Raw genomic sequence first — 23,273 nt, forward strand, 5'->3', positions numbered from 1 at the left:
TAAACGCACGTGTATTCGCGTGCAGGGAAGTGATTTTGAGACTATTAATAAATTGACAGGCCCAAAACATACCTGCAACCTAATTTTCAAACCTATTCATTGCAATCTCAAAATGTTATACACGAATACTTAAATTTAGACGTCAAAAATTACAATGCACGCGCATTCACGCGCACACGACTTTGATAATGGAAAATTTGTTGACACCATTTCATATACATTCATATCATAGATCCTCAGGGTAAATTTGAATTCATTTAAGTTTTTAATTCAATAGTTATGACCATTTTAGTACCCGAAAAATGAAAGAAAGGATATGCACGTGCATACACGGGCACGTGAGTATGACTCAGCATCAATGTTGATGTCATTCAATAGACATTTGATAGATATACTTACAGTATAAATTTCATATTGTTTCCATCATTTATAAGAAAGTTACGGCGATTTGAAAATCGTCCAATCAGAATTTAGCACACGTGCATGCACGTGCCGGATGGTAATTATGACTGTACACTTTTGTTAAGAATATCAAGATACATATACAAGACAAGTTTGAAAAGATTTTGACAAAAAACAAAAAAGTTATGGTCATTGAAAGAATTGAACGTTCAAATGTCAATGCGCGTGCGTACGCATGCGCGTTTTCAATTTTTTAAACATAGATTTGTAGATATTTATCATCTTTACCTATCCTGTAAATATCATCAAATTGTCTTAATTTACATGAAAGTTATTAATGGTTTTGTATTATCCAATCAAATTGAAGCACACGTGCATGCGCGTGCAGAATTGAAATTTTGACGATGTGAAACGGTTAAGGGTCTCAAGTTATACCTGCAATATAAATATCAAACGATTTCATTGAAAAATAAAAAAGTTAGACGCATTCCAAAGTTTGTAAACAAAAAATCCAATGCACGTGCATGCACATGCATGCATTTTCAGACAAAATGACGTTCGTTCCGCACATCTACAAAGAGTATTCTATCATCCTAAAAAGGTTTCGTCTTGATCCCTTCAGTAGTTTCTGAGAACACTCGTGGACAAAAAAGGGTGACAAGAATAAAGAAAGAATAATAATAATAACTAGTACTTATTGTAACGGGGACCGTTACAGATGTTCCCCAAACATTCCCCCATTTAGGAAGTGGTGTCATCTATTTCAGTACAAGTGGTTTTGACCATTGCAAACTGTGAAACATGTGAATATATAACTATCTTATAACGTTCAGTCCATTTCATGCTAATACAAATCAGTTATAAAGATCTTAGAGTTTTCTGCACGTGCAAGTACGTGCATGCACGTGCATATACATAATTCGACCATCTCGATACATTAGAAGTCTTACTATATGAGTACAAGAGAAGTTTCACAACTGTTCAATGAAAAACGAGAAATTAACGACAACTTAAAACTAGAAAGACCGAAATCAATGCACGTGCATACACGTGCACGTGAGTACCACACAGCAATTTTGTTGATGCTAATCAATAGACATTTGAACAATATACTTACTATATGAATTTGGTATCGATCGCTTCACTCTTAAGAAAGGCATTAGGATTTCAAAATCGTCCAATCAGAATTAAGCGCACGTGCATGCGCGTGCAGGGAAGTGATTTTGAGACTATTAATAAATTGAGAGGCCCAAAACATACCTGCAACCTAATTTTCAAACCTATTCATTGCAATCTCAAAATGTTATAGACCAATACTCAAATTTAGACGTCAAAAATTACAATGCACGCGCATTCACGCGCACGCAATTTTGATAATGGAAAATTTGTTGACACCATTTCACAAACATTCATATCATAGATCCTCAGGGTAAATTTGAATTCATTTCAGTTTTTAATTCAATAGTTATGACAATTTTAGTACCCGAAAAATGAAAGAAAAGCTATGCACGTGCATACACGGGCACGTGAGTATGACTCGGCATCAATGTTGATGTCATTCAATAGACATTTGATAGATATACTTACAGTATAAATTTCATATTGTTTCCATCATTTATAAGACAGTTATGGCGATTTGAAAATCGTCCAATCAGAATTTAGCACACGTGCATGCACGTGCCGTATGGTAATTATGACTATACCCTTTTGTTTAGAATATCAAGATACTTATACAATAAAAGTTTGAAAAGATTTTGACAAAAAACAAAAAAGTTATGGTCATTGAAAGAATTGAACCTTCAAAAGACAATGCACGTGCGTGCGCATGCGCGTTCGCAATTTTTATTACATCGATATCTAGATATTGGACATGTCTACCTATCCTGTAAATATCATTCAATTTCCGTAATTGGTATGAATGTTATAAACGGTTTTGTATTATCCAATCAAAATAAAGCACACGTGCATGCGCGTGCAAAATTGAAATTTTGACGATGCCAAACAGTTAAGGGTCCCATGTTATACCTACGATATAAATAGCAAACGATTTCATTGAAAAATAAAAAAGGTAGACGCATTCCAAAGTTTGTAAACAAAAAATCCAATGCACGTGCATGCACATGCATGCATTTTCAGACAAAATGACATTCGTTCCGCACATCTACATATGCTATACTATCATCCTAAAAAGGTTTCATATTGATCCCTTGAGTAGTTTCTGAGAACACTCGTGGACAAAAAAGTCCCAAGAAGAAAGAAAGAATAATAATAATAATAATAAGAAACAGAGTAAAACCAATATGTTCCCAAACTTCGTTTGGGGAACATAATAATAATAAGAAACAGAGTAAAACCAATATGTTCCCAAACTTTGTTTGGGGAACATAACTAGTACTTATTGTAACGGGGACCGTTACAGATGTTCCCCAAACATTCCCCCATTTAGTAAGTGGTGACATTTATTTCAGTACAAGTGGTTTTGACCATTGCAAACTTTGTAGCATGTGAATATATAACTATCTTTTAACGTTCAGTCCATTTCATACTAGTTCAAATCAGTTATAAAGATCTGAGAGTTTTGTGCACGTGCACGTACGTGCTTGCACGTGCATATAAATAATTCGACCATCTCGATACATTACAAGTCTTACCATATGAGTAGAAGAGAAGTTTCACAACTGTTCAATGAAAAACGAGAAATTAACGGCAACTCAAAACTACAAAGACCGAAATCAATGCACGTGCATACACGTGCGCGTGAGTACCACACAGCAATTTTGTTGACGCTAATCAATAGACATTTGAACAATATACTTACTATATGAATTTGATATCGATTGCTTCACTCATAAGAAAGTTATTGGGATTTCAAAATCGTCCAATCAGAATTAAGTGCACGTGCATGCGCATGCAGGGAAGTGATTTTGAGACTATTAATAAATTGAGAGGCCTAAAACATACCTGCAACCTAATTTTCAAACCTATTCATTGCAATCTCAAAATGTTATAGACCAATACTTAAATTTAGACGTCAAAAATTCCTATGCAGGCGCATTCACGCGCACGCAATTTTGATCATGGAAAATTTGTTGACACCATTTCATAGACATTCATATCATAGATCCTCAGGGTAAATTTGAATTCATTTCAGTTTTTAATTCAATAGTTATAACCATTTTTGTACCCGAAAAATGAAAGAAAAGATATGCACGTGCATACACGGGCACGTGAGTATGACTCAGCATCAATGTTGATGTCATTCAATAGACATTTGATAGATATACTTACAGTATAAATTTCATATTGTTTCCATCATTTATAAGAAAGTTATGGCGATTTGAAAATCGTCCAATCAGAATTTAGCACACGTGCATGCACGTGTCGAATGGTAATTATGACTGTACACTTTTGTTAAGAATATCAAGATACATATACAAGACAAGTTTGAAAAGATTTTGACAAAAAACAAAAAAGTTATGGTCATTGAAAGAATTGAACGTTCAAATGTCAATGCGAGTGCGTGCGCATGCGCGTTCTCAATTTTTTTAACATAGATTTGTAGATATTTATAATCTTTACCTATCCTGTAAATATCATCAAATTGTCTTAATTTACATGAAAGTTATAAATGGTTTTGTATTGTCCAATCAAAATTGAAGCACACGTACATGCGCGTGCAGAATTGAAATTTTGACGATGTGAAACGGTTAAAGGTCTCAAGTTATAGCTGCAATATAAATATCAAACGATTTCATTGAAAAATAAAAAAGTTAGATGCATTCCAAAGTTTGTAAACAAAAAATCCAATGCACGTGCATGCACATGCATGCATTTTCAGACAAAATGACGTTCGTTCCGCACATCTACAAAGAGTATTCTATCATCCTAAAAAGGTTTCGTCTTGATCCCTTCAGTAGTTTCTGAGAACACTCGTGGACAAAAAAGGGTGACAAGAATAAAGAAAGAATAATAATAATAAGAAACAGAGTAAAACCAATATGTTCCCAAACTTTGTTTGGGGAACATAATAATAATAAGAAACAGAGTAAAACCAATATGTTCCCAAACTTTGTTTGGGGAACATAATAAGCAGTCTGTGTGTTAACAAGTACTAATTATACTGTAAATAAGCATTCTGTGTGTTATAAAGTACTAATTATATTGTAAATAAGCATTCTGTGTGATAAAAAGTACTAATCATACTGTAAACAAGCATTCTGTGTGTTAACAAGAGGCACACAGGCCTTATCGGTCACCTGAATACTAGTGAAAAAGTATCACTACTTCCATGGGCTATGGAATCTAAAAAACATTTCCTGTTCTGAACATCTAAGCTAAATTTTAATGTTCAGCAACGGTATAAAACAAGATGTGTTTGTTCTTAAAACCTCACTGCCCTCAAAAGTGCATACACTGATGAAAGGCTTTAAATAATAGGTGTATTAACATTAAAACATCAAAAGATAGGACTAATTTGGACTCATCCTAAAGTCATAACCCTCGGTTGTGAAATTCACCATTTTTTGTACATCCTTTTCTACTATTACTAAGTATGCATTTAGATTTCATACAGTATCACCAAACTTACACATAAATACTATATACTACATTTGGCCCCACCCTGGGGTCAAAACCCTTACTCTGGGGGAAATCAAATTTACAATTTTGGTAAAAGACTAACTGCTCTATCCATTTAGTTTAAATTTAGTATCAAAAGCACTAAAGAAAATGTTATTTAAGTGTTTCACACATAAACACTATATAAAAAGTTTGGCCCCACCCTGGGGGTCAGAACCCCTACCCCAGGGATCATAAAATTTACAATTTTGGTAGAGGCCTTCCTGCTCTACATCACTATGCATTTAGTTTTTCTTATATATGTGTGGTTCTTGAGAAGAAGATTTTTGAAAATTTGTCATTTTTGGGCAGTTTTTGCCCTGCCCCTACGGCCCATGGGGTGCAGGAATCCTGAAATTTACAATTTATGTTCCCTTTGTTCCAAATATGTTTCATACCAAATTTGAAAAGAATTGGAATGATAGTTATCAAGAACAAGTTAAAAATGTCTATTGTTAACACATTTAATAACTGACCATTTTGGCCCCACCCTGATACCAAAATCTCTACCCCTGGGATCATCAAATTCACAATTTTGGTAAAGGACTACCTGTTCTTTCTAAATATCTATTTACTTTCAATTTAGTATCAATAGCACTAAAGAAGATGTTAATTAAGTGTTTTACACATAAACACTATATAACAAGTTTGGCCCTACCCTGGGGGTCAGAACCCCTACCCCGGGGATCATGAAATTTACAATTTTGGTAGAGGTCTTCCTGCTCTACATCACTATGTATTTAGTTTTTCTTACATGTGTGTGGTTCTTGAGAAGAAGATTTTTGAAAAATGGTCAATTTTGGGCAGTTTTTGCCCCGCCCCTAGGGCCCCAGGGGTGCTGGAGTCCTGAAATTTATAATTTATGTCCCCCTTGTCCCAATGATACTTCATACCAAATTTGAAAAGAATTGGACTGGTAGTTATTTAAAAGAAGAAGTTAAAAATGTTCAATTGTTAACACACGACCGACAACGACGGACGACAACCAATTGCAATAGGTCACCTGAGTTTACTCAGGTGACCTAAAAAGAACTAATTATACTGCATAAGCATTCTGTGTGTTGTATTGTAGATAATGTAAACAAGTATTTAGTGTGTTATAAAATGTATTCTAGAATACTGTAAATAAGCACTCTGGGTGTTAGAATGTACTATAGATAATGTAAATAAGCACTCTGGATGTTAGAATGTACTATAGATCCTGTGAATAAGTATGTACAAGCTCGCATTTCTAAAGCCACAGGAGCGTATGCTACTCTGCGGAACATCTGGAGGTCAACAAAGTTTAGCACCAACACCAAAATTAAGATCTTCAAGAGCAACGTGCTTGGGGTCCTACTATATGGTGCTGAATCTTGGAAAGTAACCAAGTCTATTTCCAACAAGCTGGATGTATTTCAGACCCGATGTCTCCGCAGAATATTGCGCATCTTCTGGCCTAACACCATCTCAAATGACGAACTGTACAAAAGGACAAACACCACTCCTCTATCCCAGACGATCAGAAAGAGAAAATGGCTGTGGATAGGACATGTATGCAGAATGTACCCAAATTCCATCCCAAGGATTGCTTTGAAATGGTCACCAACTGGCAAGAGAAAGAGAGGAAGACCAAGAGAGACCTGGAGAAGATCGGTGGAGAAAGAAATGAAAGATAACAACTGGAGTTGGGGACAGGTCCAGAAATGGGCAAAAGACATTCCAACATGGAAGTCTCTGGTGACGGCCTTATGTGCTGACAAGCACGAAGAGGACTAAGTAAGTAAGTAATGTTAAAAGTACTACATTTGATACTGTAAAAATACACCATAGCTAATGTAAACCAATCTGATTAAAATCAGATCCTTTGATCCACTCACGTAGATCTGAAGTAACCCAATTAAGAGTCACGTCCGCATGACCTTTCGTTTGGAATATTAATGAGAACTATCAGCCAATCAAATTGTGCCATACCGATAATGATGTCCCAGTTAATTCATAAACAAGTCACAGTAATCTCTCTCCCCTGAATATTATTCCACACTATAAAATTGTATGTGCTTGCATAAGGATTTTCAAAACTTTTGCAATAATGCCTAATTTATTTGGTTCACACAAACAACAAAACGTACGAGATAAAATACACCCAAATTTGGTAAATTGTCAATTACGATTCATTCTGAAGGAATTATATGCAACTTAAAAGCATGTATTTCACAATATTCAGAAATACTGTTTGCTACTGGCAATACAAAGCATTTTCATTTTTTCAAAAACATGTTCACTAATCTTAGAGAGTATCATCATTGAATGTCGTAATCCCAAACTCTGAGGGGGGCTGCCCCTCAGTTGAAGATCAAGAGGATACTTTCATGGACTATTAATAATTGTGTATCCTCTTGCATATGTGGGCCTTTCAATTAATTCTAACATTACTATCACCAATAGCTACATTTTTGTACAATATGATTACAATGTATAAACCTATGAATATTTCTTTGAATATGTGTGTTGCATCATACATGTGTAGAAGACACGTAAATCAATGTATAATGCTTGTATATCTATGCCTGATGTATAGTGCTTGTGTGTAATATATGCTAATTTATGTGTTGAATACGTGTACTTATAATTCAGTGATGTATAAAACATGTAAGTGTATCAAAAATCAATATGTACATCTACTTATTGTATATCAGTTGTTTGCGTACGGTGTTTTAATAATATTAATAACAATTTAAAAAAAAAATTACGATTCATTCATGAATAGTGATGAGTACGATTTGCATATACATGAAGTTGTCAAGATGGCTGATGAAGTGGTGTTTGGAAAATCTTCCTGACCAATTATTGATACCTATGAAGAAAGCACTTTTTCATCTCTAAGGATTCTTTAATCTTTTGTACCAACCTAAAACATTTCTGGCACACACCTGTATCGGTAATTTCAACAATGTCGAGGTTTAGGACGCTGCTAATCAACTGTTTTCTTTCATCGGTCAATTTTAATTTTCTATTGAAGATTTTTTTTTAATTCTTTCCTCTCCATTGTGATTTTTAACAGGCTGAATAAAACAAAACCCAAAGGATACAGATATTGTTTATATTGAATGTTTTGACAGGTGTGCAGCCTCCTATCATGGGCACAGTCATCTTTAAAATATATAAATTGACACAAGGGTTTATCGGAAAACATCACTGGCAGAATCTGATGGCATGTATTTGATTGGCTTAATGAAAGGTCATACGGATGTGACCCTCTATTGGGTTACTTCTGATCCTTGTGTAGCGATCTACATGAGCTGATCAAAGGATCTGATTTTAATCAGATTGAATATAAACAAGCATTCTGTGTATTAAAATGTACTATAGATCTTGGTGTTAAATGTACTGTGATATGATACGGACAGACAGACAGACACAGAGGATATGGGTACAGACAGAATACAGACGGACAAACTGAGAGGATATGAATAGACGGATACAGAGGAGAGAGAAAGACAGAAAGAACAATAGATGGCCACATAGATTCAGAGGAGATGGACATACTGAGATGTGATGACAAAAAGATTGATAGAGGAGATGGATGAATAGACAGAGAAGGACACACATACTTAAAAAGAGATGGACAAGCAAACAGACAGAGCGAAGATGAATAGACTGACAAAGGATAGTCTGACTGACAGGAAACCTACAGTGTCAACCATATCTAAATGTAGAGGACTAATGCAGAAGAGAATTTACTGATTTCAAAGGCTTAACTTTAGAAGAGAGTCACAAGTTTCCAGTACATGTAAGGATTACCTCAGTAGTGACATCTGTGAGTTGGCCACTATGTTACTGGAAATACTGAAATAATTAGCTGCTAGCACTCCTCTGCTGGGCAGGTGTAGAGGTCTAAATGTAAAATACAACAAAAATTCACAAACACATGTTATACTAGTATGCCTAATCAAATATCATAATTTTTCTAAAACATGAAAACATATATACACATACTTTTGAGTAGGTAAGCAGCTAAGTATCTATCGACACATGAAGTGTAATCGAACATACATTCTCAGTTGCAAGTTATAGAACTTTGTTTACCTGTAGTCTACTGCACAATCCCACAGATGGACATGCAGCTCTGTTAGTACTTTGGGGGGCATGTAGCCCAGAATGTCATAGTCCTTCACATCTAGGAACTTCAGCACCTATAGCATAAAGCATGATAGTAAAATCCTCCACAACACATCTTTTTCTGCTCAAAGACATACAAAATGCCCAGATAAATACAGAATGCTTGCTGACCTATCAATACAAATAGATAAACTGGTATTTTTAACATTTGGATTTAAAAGTGCACCGAAACAAGAAAGGACCACAAAAGTCAACCTGGATTTTTGTAATAAATATCAAATTTATCGTGTGTACTTCCTACTTACATGTATTCAAGAAATACAGAAACGTTAAGCTACCGTAGATGAGAAGATAGGCACTCCTGTCCCCAGTTCAACTGACCTGTGAAATCCAGCTCATGTCTGTATCAGCCATTTTGTGCCTCAGTGTTCCTCCTCTTATTCCAACTGCTACTGTGAATTCCTAGATCACCAAACACAGAAGAGTGTACACTGTTAAATCATTTCAGTTTTTGGTTTGAATAAAAAGAAGAGTCTGTGGGACTTTGATTTTATGGTTGAAAGGGGTCATTATGGTAGTTCGCTTTCCTGTGTTGAAAGAGAGCTTGAAATCATAGGTATGTCCTTCCCAACCAGAAAACACAATTAAATTTAGAATCCCTCAAAAGTTAGTGATTTTGAACTTTAAAACATTAGTTATATCCTAACCCAGATACAATCAAGACTGGTACCAATATTTCATCAAAGTAATAGATGTTTAAGTGAGGGTATGTGCAGGTCGATGATTTTGACCATTAGTGCATTTTGACCACTAGTGACCCCTGGGGTCGATGAATATTGAGATATCAGCTAGGAATTAGTGACTGCCAGCTCAGAATTCCGATTTTTGATTTTATCACCGTTTTAATGCTTTTACAGGCAAAATAACGGAGATTACTTGAATACAATATCAAACAAGAGATGTTTGTAAAACACATATGCCCCCCATGGTGTAAAATTGAAAAGGGTTATACACACGCATCATCTAATTGATAGTAGTATCATCAATTCAAAATACTGAACAGACAATATCTTCCTATGTCAAGAGTGAATTGACCATGTGACCTAAAATTCAATAGGGGTCATATATTCCTTATGTTGTACCAGTGTACCAAGTTTGGTGTTAATCAAGCAAATAATTCTTAAAATATAGAAGACAATATATTACTATGTCCAGTTCAACAACTGACCTTTGACCATGTGACCTCAAAATCAATAGGGGTCATCTTCTCCTGGAGATGTACCAGTGTACTAAGTTTGATGTCCCTCAAGCAAAAGGTTCTCAAGATTTTGAGTGGACAGTATAATACTATGTCCAGTTTAACCCTTGACTTTTGATCATGTGACCTCAAAATCAATAGGGGTCATCTTCTCCTGAAGATGTACCAATGTACCAAGTTCGATTTCTGTCAAGCAGAGGGGTTCTCAAGATATTGAGCGGACAGTATATTCCAATGTCCAGTTTGACCTTTGACCATGTGACCTCAAAATCAATAGGGGTCATCTTCTTCCAGATATACCAGTGTACTAAGTTTGATGTCTGCCAAGCAAAGGGTTTTCTAGACATTGAGTGGTCAGTGTATTCCTATATTCAGTTTGACCTTTGACCATGTGGCCTCAAAATCAATAGGGGTCATCTACTCCTTTGGGTGTACCAGTGTACCAAGTTTGATGTCTGTCAAGCAAAGGGTTCTTAAGATATTTAGCGGATAGTATATTCCAATGTCCAGAGTAGATTGACCCTTGTCCTTTGACCTGAAAAACAACAGGGGTCCTCTTCTATTCATAAACAACCCACATCTGAAATATCATTATGATCAAGTGAATGGGTCTCAAGATATTCAGCGGAAAACATGTGGTCTACCGACTGACTGACCGACATACAAATGACAGGTGCAAAGCAATATGCTACTCCTCTTTGAAGTCAGATGAATACATTTAACTGAATATACTTCATTATTGTCCATTATTCAAACAACAAAGGCAATATGTGCTAGGCGATGGCACCACAGTTTGTACAAAAAGAAAAAAAACCATGCCATGTAGATGTGTTTTCTAGAAATTCACTTTAGGTACAGCTCATATTGCTTTACAGTTTTCTTCATCAACTCAAAGTGTCAGAAAAATATTTCATCTCACCTTAATTTTTTCATCACGAGTCAAATCACTCAGCGGTGTAGAGTCCAGTTTGATTTTAACTGCCACAGAAACCATGTCCTTGGCATTAGATTCCACATCCCCTGTCTGGTGGCACCAAATTCCGGGTTCAGATTTGTATATAATGCAACTCTTCTCCATATGGGCAGGGATTGCCTCAAAGTCCAAGTTTTTAATTTCAAATTCTTCCTTTATATCTGGTACAACAGCTGGAATATAAAATGAAAATTTAGGATTTCCCTTTTTCTATACAATGTGTGAGTAATATTACTTACAATGATACAAATTATGAAATATACACTAGGCAATGGGAACTACTGCTGTTTGTAAACACTGTAAAAATATCATCATTCATTTCAGATATACACAAAGTTCTAATCAAATCTGTTTATCAGTGTTAAAGATATACTCTGAACAAATTATGTCTATAGACAGAGAGATGGACCGAGTGATTCCAGTATAACCCCTCCCTCCTCCCAGTATAGCCCCTCCCTGTCTATAGACAGAGAGATGGACAGAGTGATTCCAGTATAACCCCTCCCTCCTCCCAGTATAGCCCCTCCCTCCTCCCAGTAATTAGTTTGTTTATTGACCAAAGGAGCCCTGTGGCTCATAGGTACACTGTGTACAATACAGGCAAATGGCAGAGGATTCAGAATTATTACAATATGTAAATATATATTATCAGAGAAAAGTTCCAAGACCCAAGCAATAAAAATCTTTTCTAACTGAATTCAGTATAGCCCCTCCCACCTCTATATTTGTTTGCAGGGGCATTATAACCTCAAAATATGACACTCAAACATTCTAGCATCTCAAATCCATTTGAATTTCATGCAATACTTACCATTATGATACAATGTGGCTTCATTACAATAAAAACAAATATACTGAAGTAGTGGATTTCCTTGGTAACTGGAAACAACAAACAGATTGGCATCTTTAACAACACCCATAACTTCTCCATGTGACTCCTCAGCCTGAAATTTAATCTGCCAACATTATATTATATAATTTACATTAAGAATCTACTTATCCAAAATTAACTATATAAATTTTTAAAAAGAAGTTACAATCCAGTCCAAAAGCTAATAAAAGAGGAGAATAGAAGTTAAAATAATCATAAACAAGGATATATGCAGTTTTTGTCATTTTCCTAAATCTTACCTTAGAACCTGTAAATGCTGTAAATTTCCCCTTGTCTATTTTCAGTGACAGACACACTTTACTTGGCCGAGATTTCTGATCACTGGTGCGATGTGGATACTTGTTGTCGTGGATACTGTAGTAACCAAAGCTATTGTCTTCCTCCTCCTCTGAAGAGTCTGCAGATCAGAAATAAACAAAAAACTATTGGGACTAATACCCTCTGCATGGCTTATCTTTATTAGGGTATACCTAAACATGTGTTGTTGAAAGTGAGAAAGTCATGGGCTTCAATATACACAGTATAGATCTTTGGTCATGATGTAGAATGTACAATTTACAATTAGCCCATGAACTACAAGGCTTTGTGACTCATGCTGCTCATCAGCAATATCCTCATAAGGCCAGTTTTCTGAATATTTTTTCTATATGAATGAATTAACAAGAGGCCCATGGGCCTTATCGCTCACCTGAGCAGCAGTTCCTAGCAATAAACAAGATTGAGCAAAACTCTCATTATACAAGCAGCTTGGTTCAGAAAAAACTACAATGACAGACAACAAAAAGTTTTGATCAGAAAAGCTAAGGTGAACAGATATACACACTGACAGACTCTATGAAACTAATTAATTGTTCCAATAACAGATGGATGGATGAAAAGCCAGACAGACATGGTGAAACCAATACATACCCTCAAGTTGTTTGTGAGGGAGGATACTGGCAAAATGTACAGAACTATCACGATAAAATAACTTTAGATGACAGTAACTTTCTCAAAATTGAACAAATCAATCAATCTAAAACTACTCGGTGCACAGGGTTTTGTATACATAAAATCCCCAATCCACAAACTCTGAAAAAAAATGAACAGTCTTGAGAAAATCTGGACAAAATGTGTCCGCAGACTAGTTTGTGTGGGGTATAATGATATTTAAGTTATTTATACCAGATAAAAACCATGTCAGTTAAATTTGTACCTAAATGTGTTAATAAAACTTTTTACCAAAAGACTCATTTTGAATAATGATGCATCCAAGGTGTAAACTTTTGCTGAAGAGTGATATACTGGGTTTTTTTGTTTGTTTGTTGAAATAACAAATTGAATTTTCTCTCACCATACTGTATAGCTGACTTAGCCATGCTGAAGTTTTCCTGCAGCACCTGGGTGTAACAACTAAGGTCAAAAGGTTGTATAGATCCAGGTCCCAAATCCTGGGTCTGGATTGGAGCTGGAGCCATTGGTTCCCATAGCAACAGATCATTATTTAATCTGCATTGAAATACGAAACTTCAGTAGATACAGGGAAGCGTTTTACAAAAGAACTTACGATTTACGCCAACTTTACACGCTGGAATACTATCATTTATTGCAAGATCATACATTCCAAAGCAAATTAGTAGAAAAAAAATGTTGAAAATTAAACCTCAGAAAAACTTTAATTCATTCATTTAACCTAATAACAGTGTAATACAATTTAAGACTTGCAAATTTGTTGTAATTTATTTTGTAAAATGGGCCCCTGGCTCCAGGCATAAATATTACTAGCTATTCCACTCAAAAGTCCATTTTAACTGTGCATCAAAGTAAACTATATTTTAACTACATGTATTAAGAAAAGATGATTAAAAGATATTTCCTTTTGTTAAATGTTGGGCACTGGTCATTAACTTTCTTCTACATGACAAAATTTCACAAAAGCATGATATAAACTGGTTGTATCCAAGTCATGTCAACTCCTTGCTTAGGTTTCTTACTTGGTAACAAATTTAGAGTAATTGCCGATACCTATTATACAAAACTTCATAAAACTTTTGGTCTGGAATGTACAGATTGACAAGGGGTAAAATCAGCTGCACCAGAGTCAAACAGTTGGCAGATGCTCTCTCCTGAAAATCAACCATATCATCTCTACTGCCAGGCATAACTCTCTGAAATAAAATAGCATTGAATGAAAGAAAAAAAGAATACCGGGTAGTTAGTCTATGCTAATATATATTATATATCTATGAGCTGGATGATACTGGGAAACCTTTATCGTAGAGAGAAGTAATGTAAGGAAGAGAAGAAAGAAGAGATTGTTGAAGAGAGTTAATGATGGAAGGCTATTAAAATGAGTAGTATTGTGTGATGTATGGTGAAGGTGGGAGATTAAAACTATAAATCATGTGTTGTACTGTAAGCCATGGTGGTGGTGTAGATTAACATTGTACATTATACATTTATTGCATGATAGTGAGGGAGATATGAAGATTTATTCACCCAAGAAAAATCATATTCCCCGAGGGCAACCCCCGAGGGGAATATGATTTTTCTTGGGTGAATAAATTTTCATATCTACCGAACATTCATGCAATAAATTGTTTATTATACCGAAATAAAGCAAAACTACAAAAGTGCATTTGAAATTGGAGTCCGTTTATCTGTACATTGTATGTAGCTGAGATCGCCCTAATGGTAACACCCCACCGTCGACATATTACGGTAGAATATAAAAACAACGAAATAGAGTGATATTATAACCAGTTCTTGTATTTCCATTCTCCTTGAGAGCTAATTTACTTGCTTGTTTTTGTATTAACCAAAACTGAGACGAACTATGAAAGTAGAATGACTCAGACTTATTGTGACATCACAATACACTTTGTCTACCTTGACGTTAAATTATTGGAAAATGCACGAGGCTGCCCAAGAGGTAAATATTATAGGGAGATATGATCTTTGAGAGGGAGATATGAAGTTTTGTCATCCCTGGCAAGTGACTGTCTGGACCAATCAGATTACGTGTTGCATAGAATTCTCATACTGATACGTGTTGTATGGTGAAGGTGGATGTGGGGGATTAAAATTATAAATCATGTGTTGTATGGTAAGCCATGGTGGTGGAGATTAACATTGTACATTATGTGTTGTACGGTAAGCCATGGTGGTGGAGATTAACATTGTACATTATGTGTTGTACGGTGGAGGTAGGGAGATTAACATTGTACATTATGTGTTGTACGGTAAGCCATGGTGGTGGAGATTAACATTGTACATTATGTGTTGTACGGTAAGCCATGGTGGTGGAGATTAACATTGTACATTATGTGTTGTATGGTGGAGGTAGGGAGATTAATCAATCTGTAAATCATGTGTTGTATAGTGGAGATGTTGGTGGAGATTAATACTGCATTGAATGTGCTGTATGTATATTGGAGAGGGTGGTGGAGAATGGCATTGTAAAGCATGTGCTGTATGTTGGAGAGGGTGGTGGAGATTGGCATTGTAAAGCATGTGCTGTATGTTGGAGAGGGTGGTGGAGATTGGCATTGTAAAGCATGTGTTGTATGTTGGAGAGGGTGATGGAGATTGGAATTGTAAAGTATGTGTTGTATGTGGATATGGTGGAGATTAATATTGCAAAGCATGTGTTGTGGAGATGGAGATTGGTATTGTACATCATGTGTTGCATAGTTGAGATGGTGTTAGAGACTAGTATTTCAAAGTATGTGTTGTATGTAGATATGGTGGTGATTAATATTGCAAGTATGTGTTGTATGTGGAGGTGGTATGGTGGTGGAGAATAATATTGCAAACATGAGTTGTATGTTGGAGATGGTGGAGATTAATATTGCAAGCATGTGTTGTATGTTAGAGATGGTGGTGATTAATATTGCAAGCATATGTTGTATGTTAGAGATGGTGGAGATTAATATTGCAAGCATGTGTTGTATGTGGAGATTAATATTGCAAGCATGTGTTGTATGTGGAGATGATATGGTGGTGGGGAATAATATTGCAAGCATGAGTTGTATGTTGGAGATGGTGGAGATTAATATTGCAAGCATGTGTTGTATGTGGAGATTAATATTGCAAGCATGTGTTGTATGTGGAGATTAATATTGCAAGCATGAATTGTAAATGGAGATAGTGACTGAAATTAATATTGCAAACATGTGTTGTAAGTGGAGATGGTGATGGAGATTAATATTGCAAGCATGTGTTGTAAGTGGAGATGGTGGAGGAAATTAATATTAGCAAGGTTGAAATTTTCAAAATGTAGGTCAAACTCCAATGTCAAGGTCATAGGGTCAATAATATCAGTACCCACGAAAAGGTCTTGTCACAAGGAATACTTATGTGAAATATCAAAGCTCAAGCACTTACTGTTCAAAAGTTATTAGCAAGATTAAAGTTTTCAAAAAGTAGGTCAAACTCCAAGGTCAAGGTCACAGGGTAAAAAATGTTGGTACCCATGGAAAAATCTTGTCACAAGGAATACTAATATGAAATATCAAAGCTCTAACACTCACTGTTCAAAACTTATTAGCAAGGTTAGCAAGGATATCTTATGCTCTACATTCTATGTAATAGCTTGTTGCAATGCTCAAACATTCTGTTTAGTCGTATAGTGCAAGGGACCAGCTAAAAGTCGACCAAAAAATAATAGTCATTTTTCCGAATTCATTTCTGCATATCTTGGGAAGGATACGGAATTTCGGGATGAACTTTGGTCGTATTGTAGATTGATTGTGTATGAATATATTAGAATACAGAGTAGAATTTTATACCATTTGGTTTATTGTTTATACATAGGCTAACTTGGGTACCCTATATTTAGAGTTCTATACCTTTACTCTTTAATAGTAGATTTGACCCCAAGCGATGCAATTGCCTGTGCTTTTATGCAATTGCCTGTGCTTTTGAATGATGTTATCTTTGAAAATTGCCATTGGCAGCGAAATGGTTACAAAATTAAAATATGTACACACAGCCAATCTCTTACCTCATCACTAACATGTTGTGTGGCCTGGTCCGACATCTCTTCCTTTCCATACATATGTTTCTTTGTCGAGAAGGGTGAAGAATCTTGTTTGGCAAAGTCACATGCACCATTTAGGGAGTCAAATGGAATGCTGTTGTCGGAGTCTTGAGGGTCTTCATCCAGCTCTGAGATGGTCTGCTCTGTGAAGTTTAGTATTATCCTGTAAAATGAATGGCATGAAATATCATGAGGGTTTTTGCATTTTTTCTATGTCATGTGTTTAACATCAGGTATATGTTTACTTACTGTGGGAAGTTAAAGCCCTCATGACCATCACTCCCTTCACAGCTAACAAAGGCAAACGGAACCGCACTCTGGTTTGGGTCAATGCGGAAGGATCCTAAAAAATAGAGACACAACTCAGCAACAAAATTGTTAGAAATACCTGATTAATTCTAAACCACCAGATCATTATCAACAAATGTTATACAAAATAAAATCAGATAGAAAGGTTTAAGATATACCATTGTAAAAATCTTCAAAACAATTGAACAAGACATTTCTACTGACATGTATGTTAAAGAGTCCATACTAAGGTATACATTCTTGTAAATACCATTTTAAAAATGTATCAGAGAAGACCATTTATCATCTCCTGCCTTACCCAACACATTTTTGCTAGAAACCTCAATCTGCTGGATTGGCTGATTGGAAAAGAAAGATGTCTGAAATCTAGCATCCTCTAAGTCAAGGATCAGTAACTCATCCCTCAGGTTTTTCTGCCACCATGGCAGTTTGGTGACCTCTGACCCATTCCTCAAGTCTGGAATTGGGAACCTATTAACAAACACAGAAACCAGTTTATAAGGATGTTACACATAAAAAATACATAGATACAAAATATGGTCAAAAATGTCAAATCTGGCCGGTAATGTCAAATTGGGAGTTCGAGTCTATGACTAATTTGGACCCATCCTAGAGTCAATACCCTGGGGTTGCAAAATTCAAGTTTGGTACATCCTTTTCTGCATTTCCTGAATATGCATTTAGTTTTCATCCCATATCAGTAAACTTCAAGAAGTATTTCAAATGATAAAGAAAAGACAATCACTATAATGATTTTGACTCAACCCTGAAACCAAACCCTTACCCCCTAGGATCATGAAATTTACAATTTTGGTAAAGGACTACCTACTCCTTCTAAATATCTATTTAGTTTCAATTTAGTATCAATAGCATTAAAAAGGGTATCATCTAAATGTTTTACACATACAATGTATTCACTGTATAAACAAAGTTTGGCCTCTCCCTGGCTTCAGAACCTCTACCCCAGGAACATGAAAATGACAAGTCTTCCTGATCTACACCACTATGCATAAAAATTATAATTTTTCTTACACATGTGCGGTTGTAAAAAAGAAAATTTGTCAATCTTTGCCCCTCCCCTAAGGCACCGGGGTGCAGGAATCTAGAAATTTACAATTTAGCACCCCCCCCCCCCCCCCCCCCCGTCCTAAAGATGCTTCATACCAAATACGAAAAAAATTGGAATGGTAGTTCTTAAGAAGAAATTAATAATGTTCAATACTTAATGCACAACAGATGACGCACAACGGACGACGATGGACGCTGACCTATTGCAATACGTCACCTGAGTTTACTAAGGTGACCTTAAACTGTACTTCATTGATATTTTACTTGGTTGTCTCATGGTCTTGCAATGAAAGCATAAAAAATTGTTCAAGAAATAATTGCAAAACTACAGTACTCATGAAAAAAAAAAAAAGAAGATAATTACTCAGAAAAGATGAATTCACCCACCTGATTGTGAATTTAGCTTTAGGACAGGTCACATTCAACTCTATTTTGGTTTCGTCTGTAGTTGACTCCTCCTCTAAAGTCTGTGAGAAACTGTACACAGGGACCTACAGTAAAAGAAGTTCCATTCATCTATTTTACACGATAGAATACATTTTTTGATAAATTTATATTCATTCTATGTTAGGGAGGGTTTACACATAGTAAAAACTAGATTCCAAATTACAGTATCCCAGAAGGAAAATAGTGCAATTTTTATAGCGCCTTATATAAAACAAATTATTCTAAGGCGCTTTACAAGGGTAAGAAGAGGAATGAAACAATAAAACACAATTAAATGACAGTATGACATAAGATCTTGTGTCTAACGTCTTACGTATATGGCTTACTCGCACCGATGTATAGAAACATCCTGTGTATATGCTCTCTCAAGAATGTTGCCTAACAATCCTTGTACATGGCTCACACAACAATATAACCTAAGAGCCTCACTCAGCAGCATAGCACAGCTCTCTCACCAACTTAGCCGTACAGCCGTGGTATATTTAAGAAATAAGACCACTTTCGTGTATGTTGCAGGATAACCTCCTCGGTCTCGAAATGTTGTTTTATACTTCAAACAACATTTCGAGACTGAGGAGGTTATTCTGCACTATCCACGAAAACAAGAACTACTATGGCCCACAAATATACAGCCCATTGTTTACCTATACAGCTACGAATTAGGTCACCGTGACATCATGGCACTTTCCAAAATGGACTAGGCTTACATGGTGTTGTGTGAGCTATGTACAGTGTTAGACTATATTGTGAGTGAGCCAGGTCTGGTGTGTTATGCTATGTGTTGTGTGAGCCATATTGTGAGGGAGTCAACAAGATTCCATTTCCCAAGGCAAAGGGAAATAAGCTTGCTCTTGGGCAACTGGAATCTTTTCATCTCCATAAATGATATATTTTAACCATTTTGTTATTCTGATACAAAAATGATGTCAGAATTCATATACAGGACCCACTCGTTGTTGTTTGCTACCATAAACTGGTTTTTATTGATTGATGTTCAAAGTATATGGGAACCAGTTAACTTGTGATGCAATCCCATTATATAATGACTATTCATGATTCAGAAAAAGAAGTTGCTAGGTGTTCTGAATAGGTTGCAGAGGTGTTATCAGTTCATCAAACTGACGTATCTTTTTGCAGGAAAATCTTTCATTTTATGATTTTCAGGGAATCAGCAAAAAATATCAATTTACTTTCATATAGTGAAAAATCAGTAGAGGTATAATAATATCATCTGCCTTATACTTACTCCTTGAGAAGTGGTATTGTTGGTGTTGTACGGGCGTTGAGAGGCTGGTTTTATCAGGCTGTTTATCCTGTCTATAATTGTCACATCTATTTCACACTCTAGTCTAGCTAAATTAACAGAAATCTCTGTTCTGGGTCCAGTATTTGACCTCTGTGACCTCTGTAACATGACAATTCATTTTACACATGCATCATTTTGTTTCAATCTATTTTGATATTTTTTAGACATTGCTAAAGATGTGATTTAACAATAAATTTCACCAGAAAGCTTAATATATAGCCAATAGTAGATAGCAAAATTCTGCACTGCATGCTGTATAAATGCTTCATTAGCAGACTCAAACATTCATATTGATCAACAGTTGCATTTACAGTACATAAATTAAACTATTTTTTGAATAAATAGTGTTTAATAAATCCATAAATTCAAGTGAAAACAGTTTCAAAAGTGTTTGACTAGGAAATTCATAATCCAAAGTCTGGCTTATGAAGAGTCATTTAGGTAGTGAGAAATAAAAACTTTCATATCATAACTTTGACATCCAACTATCATAATTTAGATATCCTAATCATTTTAAATATTCTTATTCAAATCTCTAATGAAATTAGAAAGTCCTTTATAAATTTGTAATATTTGAATGAAACCCAAGGTTACCGAGTTCTGCTGCACTGATCTGACATGTGCCTTAAGTGCAGGAACACCGGAATGCATGCTGCTGTACAGCTGTCCAGGTCTTGTTGTGGCATCATGGGGAAATACCAAAATCTAAAAACAGTGTCAAAAAAATTCCAGTTTGTTATCATCCTCAAATATTTTGAAGATTTAGTGGATGTTAGAGAAGAAAACGTATTTCAAGTAAATTAAGAACGACTCACCAAACTACTACATGAAAAAACACATTTCAATTTAAAACACTATTTAAATTGTAAAATTTGAATATCTCATATACTACGGAATGAGTTTGTCATTATTATGGTAGTTTATTACAATTTAAAACACAATCAATGGAAGTTTTCAATATACCCTATTCCCTAAGTTAACAAAAATCTAATTCAACTAACTTGGTAGGATGGAGTAATTTTGAGATTTTCCTACGGACGATTTTACTCGCTTTTCAGTTATGACAGACAGTAGAAAACCACTTGTATACAATATTGGGCATGGTTCATTCTATAGGTCATCATTATGCTTCTGATTGTTAATTTCTTCCTATATATTCCATACCCTACTATTTTGGAATAGAGCACGGCTATACATACATGTACACTATCACTATTTCTTTTGTGTAACTTTTAAGTTTTTTGTCTCCTTCCAACTTTTCACATATAACTCCATTTATTCATAAAAATGTGCTCATTTGTGGATTTGAACCCAGGACAGTGCACTTGCTATGCTATCCATTAAGCCAGTGCAGCTCTTCTGTATTTGTGGATAAATCATATGTATATAAACAGTCTGATTAAAATTTAGCCCCTAGTATAAAAACTAAAGTTTACCACTAACAAAAGAAAACTTGTCCAGATATTTGATTAACACAAAAATGATGAGTCATTATACAGTTTTGAACTAATCAATACCACATTTGAAAATCTGCACCTCTCAACATTGGAAGTGCATTTGGAGTGATCGCCCTTTGCTCCATTGAAACATAAATATTAATCTACATTTTGAAAAAAATGTGGACAGTCAGCGCATTACAATTATAATAATGTTACATTTTTTTGTATACTATATCAAAATAGAAGTCAGGGTTTCAACAAATAGTGCACTCCCCTTCTGACTACTATTTTGGCATAGTACACAAAAAATGCAACATTATGATGTACATGCATGTACAAAAATGGCCATTTAATCACCTGAAAGGTGACCCTGAGGGTATTTATTCAAAATGCATCTTGGTAAAATGTGATAAAATTGAATATTGCTAATTAATAATTAAATACAATAATACCACATGACATTTTCAGCTACATTTTAAGGATAAGATATACACATAGCTCCAAATGCAATCTAGCCTTACATTTTAATACTACATATTTCCTAAAACACAATTTTTTTTCTAAAGTCTTATGATCAAAGGAAGGTAAATTGACATGCATTTTTGCATAGGTGCTAGCTTTTCTATCATCCAAGTACAGGTAATGGAAAAATAACTCAATTTTGAGTTATTCTTTTCAATTTAAACCCCTATCTAGGTCATATCTGAGTTTACCTGGTTCCAATGGTAAATTTATTAGCAAATCAACATTAAAATTAACGATCAAAGTAATCGATTTACGCAAATTAAGTATCACAAAGTCTATTGAATACTAGTCCTCCAATAACTTTAAAATACATTGCTATAAATTCGGATATACAACAAAAAAAATAAGATTTGATGTAACTACATGTATTACAAATTAGTGGCCCCAACTTGGATGTTTGTCAGCTATCCCGAAAATCGGAAATGTCCAAATTTTTGGTGGTGTAACTATCATCATTCTCAAAGACTATGGCAATTTGAAATCCATCTTCCCAATTAATCAATATCAAAACATGCTCCACATTGCCCAATTAACACCCCAACACAGGTAGACCAGGTAAATATTACCAATTCTCAAATCCCAAAACCACAGGATACAGATAAACAACAATGTCTTATTCATTGTCCCAATTTCTGATTGGCCAGCCACAAAGAAAGGGTACAAGATTTTCAATTTGGGTTGGAAATTGGGTTTTTCTGTCATAAGTCGGGGAATTTTTTTTTTTGTTTTACAAAATCGGAATTCTGATGATTTTTGCTTTTCTGATTGGGATAGCGGTGGCTTTTGCAATGCTTAAAATCAGGAGAAACCCACCTAATTCAGGAAAGTTGGCATGTGTGCAATCGTGTTCCAGAGGTTTGACTGTACATCAATACAGTCTGCATGCACTAATTCGATGTGTTTTGGCATGTTTACT

The 23,273-nt window shown here is 35.3% G+C and overlaps 1 protein-coding gene across 1 annotated transcript in view; it reads right to left on the bottom strand.

Annotated features, from left to right (window-relative positions):
* The window catches only part of LOC125651956 (autophagy-related protein 2 homolog B-like), a 107,416-nt gene that overhangs the window by 15,669 nt on the left and 68,474 nt on the right, over positions 1-23,273 (bottom strand). The window contains exons 13-26 of the mRNA XM_056164563.1: positions 20,988-21,098; positions 20,334-20,492; positions 19,028-19,131; positions 17,871-18,043; positions 17,513-17,606; positions 17,228-17,426; positions 14,248-14,390; positions 13,577-13,731; positions 12,483-12,640; positions 12,163-12,295; positions 11,298-11,524; positions 9,502-9,582; positions 9,088-9,194; positions 8,803-8,895 (exon numbers count right to left, since the gene is read on the bottom strand). Of these exons, the coding sequence (XP_056020538.1) occupies positions 8,803-8,895; positions 9,088-9,194; positions 9,502-9,582; positions 11,298-11,524; positions 12,163-12,295; positions 12,483-12,640; positions 13,577-13,731; positions 14,248-14,390; positions 17,228-17,426; positions 17,513-17,606; positions 17,871-18,043; positions 19,028-19,131; positions 20,334-20,492; positions 20,988-21,098 (1,937 nt within the window). The remainder of the gene's footprint in view (positions 1-8,802; positions 8,896-9,087; positions 9,195-9,501; positions 9,583-11,297; positions 11,525-12,162; positions 12,296-12,482; positions 12,641-13,576; positions 13,732-14,247; positions 14,391-17,227; positions 17,427-17,512; positions 17,607-17,870; positions 18,044-19,027; positions 19,132-20,333; positions 20,493-20,987; positions 21,099-23,273) is intronic.

The sequence above is a fragment of the Ostrea edulis genome, chromosome 5 (genome assembly GCF_947568905.1).
Source record: "Ostrea edulis chromosome 5, xbOstEdul1.1, whole genome shotgun sequence".
Taxonomy (NCBI): Eukaryota; Metazoa; Mollusca; class Bivalvia; order Ostreida; family Ostreidae; genus Ostrea; species Ostrea edulis.